At 41.1% G+C, this 7,425-nt stretch overlaps 1 protein-coding gene across 1 annotated transcript; it reads right to left on the bottom strand.

Moving 5' to 3' along the window:
- Positions 1 to 1,095: 1,095 nt before the first annotated feature.
- On the bottom strand, positions 1,096 to 6,927 carry LOC142769216 (uncharacterized). The gene is made up of 4 exons (XM_075872277.1): positions 5,716 to 6,927; positions 4,922 to 5,179; positions 4,207 to 4,251; positions 1,096 to 3,658 (listed from the first exon to the last, which is right to left on the bottom strand). The coding sequence occupies exons 2-4, from the start codon at positions 5,016 to 5,018 to the stop codon at positions 3,492 to 3,494; spliced, it is 309 nt and encodes a 102-aa protein (XP_075728392.1). The 5' UTR covers positions 5,019 to 5,179; positions 5,716 to 6,927; the 3' UTR covers positions 1,096 to 3,491.
- Positions 6,928 to 7,425: the final 498 nt, after the last annotated feature.

The following is a 7,425-nucleotide window of genomic DNA, read 5'->3' on the forward strand; positions in this document are numbered from 1 at the left end:
AATGAGCCAAAACTTTCCTAAATAACGATAATGGAAGCAAACTGAGCATTCATCTAGTGAAAGTGACACTAGTGACAGTGAACTCATAATAGTTGATTAGCGTTGCCACAGGCCGATATATATTTTTATTTTCTTATCTATATTTGGCAAACTATGAGAAGGTAGCGTACGTTAGAGCCGGCTATCCCAACGTCATGACAGTAATGTACAAAAATAAATAGCGCACGGTTATACAGTCACACGTGGCGATTTCTATCTTCTAGTAATCTTGGGAAAACGCATTCTAACTATTTTTTCTATTTTTGACAAAGTTTCACGGGACGTTTTTGCATTTGGCTTCATTAGAAGGAATAACGATATATCAGCAATAGGGGGAACACAAGCACTGCTGCAGTGGACGAGCGGTTACAGCGCTCAACTACAATCTAGGAGGTACTTGGTTCGATTCGCAGAATCACTGAGCACTTTTTTTTTTCAAGATGTTGCCCGGCCTGACATTATGCGTGGTGGCGGGTACTAGTTTTTTGAGAAGTAGGCTTTCGCACTTGCTTCTTTCACTCCCCTTTTGACCCAAAAGCGCTGTACTGTGCTCCTTCAAAAATTTAACAATTCAGGGTTCATAATTTTCTCCTCCATTCTCTCTTATCGCAAAAGTGTCCAGTGCTGAAATACCAATATCATACCTGGTATATTACTTTTCACGTGTTTGGATATTCGACCAGCAATCAGTCTTCACGGTGTTTTGAAGAAAATCTACACATGCAGTGAGCTAACTGCTTGCAGCCAAGTTGACTGCCTTTGTAGGGACACGCTTTCGTGCTAATTTGGTGGGCATCATCACATGCAGCAAGACCAAGAGCACGGAGAGTTAGAGCTGACGCAAACAGAGTGATTAGTTTGTGTCTTCTCTCCCGCTATTTGTCATGCTGCACGCTTCAGTGTAATGTCGCTGTCAATGGTTAAAATGAACTATAGCAGTTAATCGAGTTCTGCTGAGAGGGTCCCCTATTGTCCAGAATGAAACAGAACAATGGCAATTTGATTTGTGTGATAAAGAGATACCGTGCTTTTGGTTACTAAAATAAATTTCTAAACTGAAGTTTATTTTTTATTAACAACAGTTCCAGTGCAGATGAAAGGTGCATGGACAAAATTCGTGTATTCAGCTTGACTAGGTTTGTGACCTTAATTGTAATTGCGAACCGGTATCACAGTATGCATAAATATCACACACATATACAACCACGGGTGATAGCTTGCTTATTCTGATTAAAATTGAAAGGTTGAAATCGACATATTCAACCAACGCAATGTGTACGAGATATGCCATGTAGAGTAGCTATGCTCGAAACTAATCTTCGCAGGTTCGTTCCTTTTTACCCCATTTCTTGCCCATGACTGTAGGTTGGTAAATGAAACTTCTTCGAACACACATATTCTGTGTAAGGTTACATTTATTTTTATGCAGTACAAAACAAATTGAAATGTATAATGGCTCAAAAGAGAAATAACGAGAAACAAATTCAGCCAAATCATTACCAAACTTACTCACCAATGATAAACGGATCCTCATTTAAAAGATACATACATACATACATACATGCATACATACATACATACATACATACACGCACACACACATATACATATGTACACCCATACATACATACATACACACACTCAGGTGTAAATATTAAAATGAATGGCTATAAAACAACGATTCTAATACACTCATTTTGAATATACTACAGAAAGTAACTTACGTGAGAAATTCACCGGCACTGTTATGCCTGAACACGGTGTTTCTCGAACCATCTCACAAAAGCTTGATGCATAGTTTTCCGCTGCTGCCCAGTGACAAGCAGTTTTTTTAAAAAACAAAAGAATAAAGCCCTTGACAATATCTTGCTAAAGAAAAGGGCTGTGCATCAATATTTTGTACATGTCTGCAATATCCCTCTGTTTATTTACATAGCTTGGCTCATTCACAACCCACAAACAAAGCATGTTAGGACACTTGGGCTGAAAGTTGACACAGCGTGAGTAAATTCTAGACAATAAATGAATAATACAATTATAAGCTACTAAGCTCCTTGGTGCAAACAGTGTTTATATTGACAGCTATAAGCGCCATTTCGTTTCCCCAAAACACTTCTCAAAAGTAGAATCAACTTTATTTAGCTAACAGTTTCTCTTCTGGCGCGTCGTGGTGGCTCAACGGTGGAAGTGACTCTTTCGGCCAAGAAAACAAAGACCAATTATTTTTTCAGTTCGTGAATTCACCCCATAATAACATTGAGGCAGCTGGTAGGAGTGCTTTTGGAGAGAGGAAACCACCACATTCCCACCAGTTGTGGCCTTGGGTAGCTACTTCACTTGGACAAAAATGATGAAAAACACTCCTCAAGAAGACTTCAAAGTTTGGGCATCAACACAGTTCCCATACAGCTGTCCATTAGTCTGCTTGAAAAATATTGAGTTTACTGGTGGGCAAAGACTGTACACTATGTGAGGTGATGCTCCAGTGCACTGCATGTATGTCTTGCTGCTGGCCTCAACTGCGATGTTGCTCAGCACATATGTGTAAAATAACAACTAATACTATGCCACTGCAAAGTAATTATGTGTCATTTGCATGAAACAGGGACCACAATAAAAGAACATAACAACATTTGCCTTCACAAAGTTCAATAAATGTAAATAAATTTCCACAGAGTTTTCACAGTTCATTTGTGGATAGTAATATTGGTTGTAATCACATTCTTACTTCCACTAACAAACCATTTTAAGATGCCAGATTCAATATTAGAGTATACCAGCACTTTTGTAGGGCTAAATAATTGTACAGGCACCTAGAAAAACACAAGTGAATGCATGCTATAGCTACATATAAAAATAAATACTTTTATTTCTAGTCTGAGTAGAGCTGCATAGATGATAAGTCACTTGCATTACATTATGAACAAACCTATCCGAGCAAAATATACATTTAAAAAGTTACACTTACACAGTAGATAAGTAGACTGTTGAAGGACGGACAAGCAGTGGGCTAATACCCAAGCACTAAAATCTACTGTTAAGATATACTAGGAGTAGTGATGATCCTCTTCCTTCCAAATAAAATAATCTACATGGATTCACTTCCCAGAGCTTATACACTCATGGCATCATTGGCGCTATACAAATGAGTGTACACTGAAGGATTACATCGACTAAGTACAAGATTACTGCATCCATGGCTTTATTTCTTGTACTACAAAGAATGCAAACAGAGTTACCATTGGCGACCATGGATGCTGTGATTTCTGGCATGTAAATGTGGAGGCACGCAGGCACTTAATACACATGTTAAAAACTTCAGCTCAAAAATATTTGCCCACTAACACTACAGCAGCCTTTAAATTAGTGTCATAGTTTGGTATCTTCCATGTAAAATTTAAATAATTTCGAATGCAAGCAAAGGAACTGCTGAATAATGCACTGCTAAGAAGTTAAGCAGCAGCTGCTCCTGACATCACAATGTGCTCTTTCTGCTGTTGTAAACATTGAGCAGGAGAACAGTCACTGGCAGTCCCTTTATACTTGTTGGTCTTCTGTGCTCTGTTCTTGATACACTGTACATGACCGTGGAGCACCGAACCCCTTGTTATTGCTGGAACTTAGAAAAATACAGATCATTGTTACAAGCATGCTACATGCAAGAGTGTATAGTTGTCAATTATGTGCTCATATTTACAGATATTGTATTTTCAGAAGCCAATGACAAGCCTCAACACACACACACAAACAGTGAAGACTGAAAATATATTTAATATGATACAAAAGCAAAACTACAATGTTATAGATGAAGGCATGAAACTTCTGACAGGCATAAAAAGCCAATAGAGTTTCTTCTATTTCGACTTTACAATAGGTGCGAGAAGTAGACCACAAATAAGTTCACTAAGAAACACAAGTTAGACTGCATTATAACACAACAGCCAATGTTCATAACTTTAAGGCTGTCTAACATAGCCAGCTCACCATACCGCATATAGTAGCAAATGGGCAGTCTAGAAGACACAAAGAACTTGTGGATTATGAGTGTGCTTGTTGCTGACATCTATTATTCTAACTGAAGAAAACCTTTCAAAAATTCACTTCATCAGGGGAAATAATCATACGCAACAAACACAACGGGCTCCTACAGGTGCCACCAACACTCACCATCATTGTTGATACCATTGTCTTGCCGGATGGATATGCTGCGTCCTGCACAGAACACCAAAGGAGCGCTCCATGACTGGATTGCATGTATGCTAGCTGCATCGCTCTGCTGCTGAAATAGGCTAGCCACAGACAGAGAAATGAGAAGCCATGGCTTTGAAACACACTGAACGTCACCTTTAGAGATCAACAATGCATACTTAGGTCAGGTACAATTTGTAGAAAAATATATATCACTATGCAATCGTGGTGAACATGTTCGGCTGAAACACAAGCAACAGCACTGAGAGACAAAAAGCTACATTAGGTAAAAGATGCAGTTACTGGCCCTATGTCATCTGAGGCTTCTTCAATAGGTCTTTCTCCTTGCAAGTTGTGAACAGCCAGGCAATTTTCACCCACTTGCTATTTCCTTCCAGAGCACTTGATCCACAGAGGGAGTCACAAGCTCGAGAGCTCAATAAGGAATCAAAGTATTTGTGCTCGTTTCAAAGCACAAGCTTTTGAGTCTCAGATTATTGGAGTTTCATTCATAAGCTGCAGGCTTTCAGCTTTCAACATTCTCAATTATCTTGCAATTTATTTCTATAAATGTTGAATAAGAATTATGTGTAAGAATATTACAGGTATCCACTGAAAGCAACCATGCTTGGGTTTTCAATTTGTGCACAGTAAGTGGTGTTCACGTAATCGTATGTATTAAAGAAACACTAACCTTGCAGCCAGCCTTTAGGCAGTTTTGTGCCCTCGAAGCTCCCAAGCAGATTGCAGTCCTTCCAGATAAGGCTGCCATGCATGCTTCCACGCCACATCCGCTGAATGATAACAGTCCCAGCAGTGACATAGGCTTGCACAGTTAGGGAGAACGTGTCCTTCCTATTTTTGTACAGGTGCTCCAAGTAATGATGAGGATTGATGTGCCAGAATGTGCAACCGATGCATCACAGGACCTTAACAAACCAATCTCTGTGATCTGTGAAGAGCCAAAAACGAGATATTTAATTAAAAACAATCATTAAAGCACTCACTTCTAATACTTATTTGAGGAAGCTATCACTTCGTTAAAGTGACCAAAATCAGCTATATTCACTTTGAAATAAACTGAAGCCTCATGTAAAATTTACGTACCGCAATCTATATGTCCTACTGAAGTATAGTACTACCACAGTGGTAATCGTTTATAGAACAAATTTTCCAAAATAACATAAATTTTTTAAGTGCAACCTGGCTCCTGAAAAATAAATTCACATTAACTTTCCAACTATCAAACGTGGTCAATCGACAGGCCCAACCTCATAATCAAGCAAGAGCTCACTTGTATCAAATCACAAAAACTTTTTATGTATTTGCTCCATAACATATGTATGTATATAACAGTAGTAGTAAATTTTTCATGCTTCAACTTACCATAGAGAAACATTATATCTGATGGGCTTAAAAACTTGCACACGTTATAGAACTGCGTGAATTATAGTACCGGTGAAATTTAGTTCTGCAAGGTGAACTCACCCATGGCAGCATTTAGTAGCCGTCGGTGTCATAGGGAACCAAGTACGGCCAACAGGCAATGGGCATCTGCAGACTGGAAGTTGCCGGTGACAGCAATGAAGGGCTGGCCAGGCGTGCACGTCCATTGATAAAGTGTAAGAACTGGCCATGACCGGCTGTTGTCAAGGCTGTAGTGCCATGCAAAACGATGGCCAGACGAACTCGGAAACCTGTAGTTAGGCGATATTGCCCTACAACTTCATCCAAAACAAGGCACCGGTGAAATCCTTGCTTTTTTGGGGGGGGGGGGATGGAGGGAAGCTTGACGTTCACGGGCTCTCGCTGCCACATAGAACTCTCAATTTGTTACCGAAGAACAGTCTAAGCGCGCTTCCAAAGTAACACGATCCACAACAGAATGTAGCATCTCGCAGTTTTGGTTGATCACATCACAGCGCTAGGACTATGGTTATCACAAAAAGGAGAAGTGATGACTTAACAAACAAAAGCGCCAAGCTGCCCCACCACGACTTCACAGGGCAAAACAGTTATCAACGCTGTCTTTCATTTTTCGGTCACACGAGCACAGCTGGTTCACAAGTCTTGGAACGTCAACACAGCACCACTGTTCACAACGAACATCGTTTCACTCCCGAACAGTACATTGCTCTCAAGTAAATAGAAGCGTACGGGTTAACTAGTGGCGAAGCAAGAACCGAGCGCGTAGTTCATACGTTTCCGTACGTACTTGGGATCACTCAAGTAACGTGTCAAAACGCTGTCAATCCGAAATGTCGCACAGCACCAAACTGAGAGACTGGAAAGTCAAGCGAACGAACTGTTACCGGCACACAAACACACATTGCAGGCTTCTCGAGTGCTAGTTGCCGTCGATACACCGACGCCGATCCCCGCTTGATAACCACACCGACGCACAGGCTTCGCTGCGCTTCACCGTACACCATTGCACTGCCACAGCTTTCCGCACTGCTTACACGCACCAAAAGAGCTGCTGTAATCACAACACATCCGGTCAAACGCTGAAGTAACTCGTGCGAGAAGCGTTTGCTGAAAGTCGCACCGACCGATATGCTGTTTACGACGCCATGTTGTTTTCGACAACTGCGCAGCACATAAGATGATAAGAGAGCTCTTAGAAAGTACTTGCACTATTTTCACGGCGTGAAAAAATTTTCTCTTATGTGCGAGGGGGGTGATATGACGAACAGGACAGGCGTGCCAGATAAAGAAGTGTTTTGGCAACGTCATGGAGTGAGCTGATGTAGAGGGTATTGCTTCACAACCAATCACAAGCTGTGCCTGTCGGCCAAGCCGTCGTCTGCTCGCGTTTGTCGTCTGCTTCGATCAGAGCATGCGACAGGGGATTCGCCTTCGCAACGCTATTATTCTCAGGTCAAGTGGTCGCTACGTCGCATAAAATACATGTCAGTGGCTCGCTCTACCTTTGAATGATGTTCGTGCACCAAGTTAAATGGCTGGTAATTGACGCAGGGATGAATTCAGCGAAGGTTTGCTCCAGAATCGTGAGGGTTTGCATATTTTCGGTGTCATACAAAGTTACTAGGGTCGTTTCATTCCGATTGCTTGCCATAATATCACGGTCCATATCGGTGTCTGAACAGTGAAGGTGAAGATGCATGACTTGTTTGTAGTTCCATGCGTAATCACGCGCACCCCTAATACGCTTTGGTTTACAAAGTACGCTTTGTT

This window comes from Rhipicephalus microplus, chromosome 1, assembly GCF_043290135.1.
Source record: "Rhipicephalus microplus isolate Deutch F79 chromosome 1, USDA_Rmic, whole genome shotgun sequence".
NCBI classification, from domain to species: Eukaryota; Metazoa; Arthropoda; class Arachnida; order Ixodida; family Ixodidae; genus Rhipicephalus; species Rhipicephalus microplus.

Excerpts from the sequence above, each read along its gene's own strand:
- LOC142769216 (XM_075872277.1), bottom strand. The coding sequence starts at position 5,018 with ATGTGGCGTGGAAGCATGCATGGCAGCCTTATCTGGAAGGACTGCAAT. Across the intron at positions 4,252-4,921 it reads GCCTAAAGGCTGGCTGCAAG|GACGCAGCATATCCATCCGG; the intron begins GTTAGTGTTTCT and ends TGTTCTGTGCAG. Across the intron at positions 3,659-4,206 it reads CAATGGTATCAACAATGATG|TTCCAGCAATAACAAGGGGT; the intron begins GTGAGTGTTGGT and ends TATTTTTCTAAG.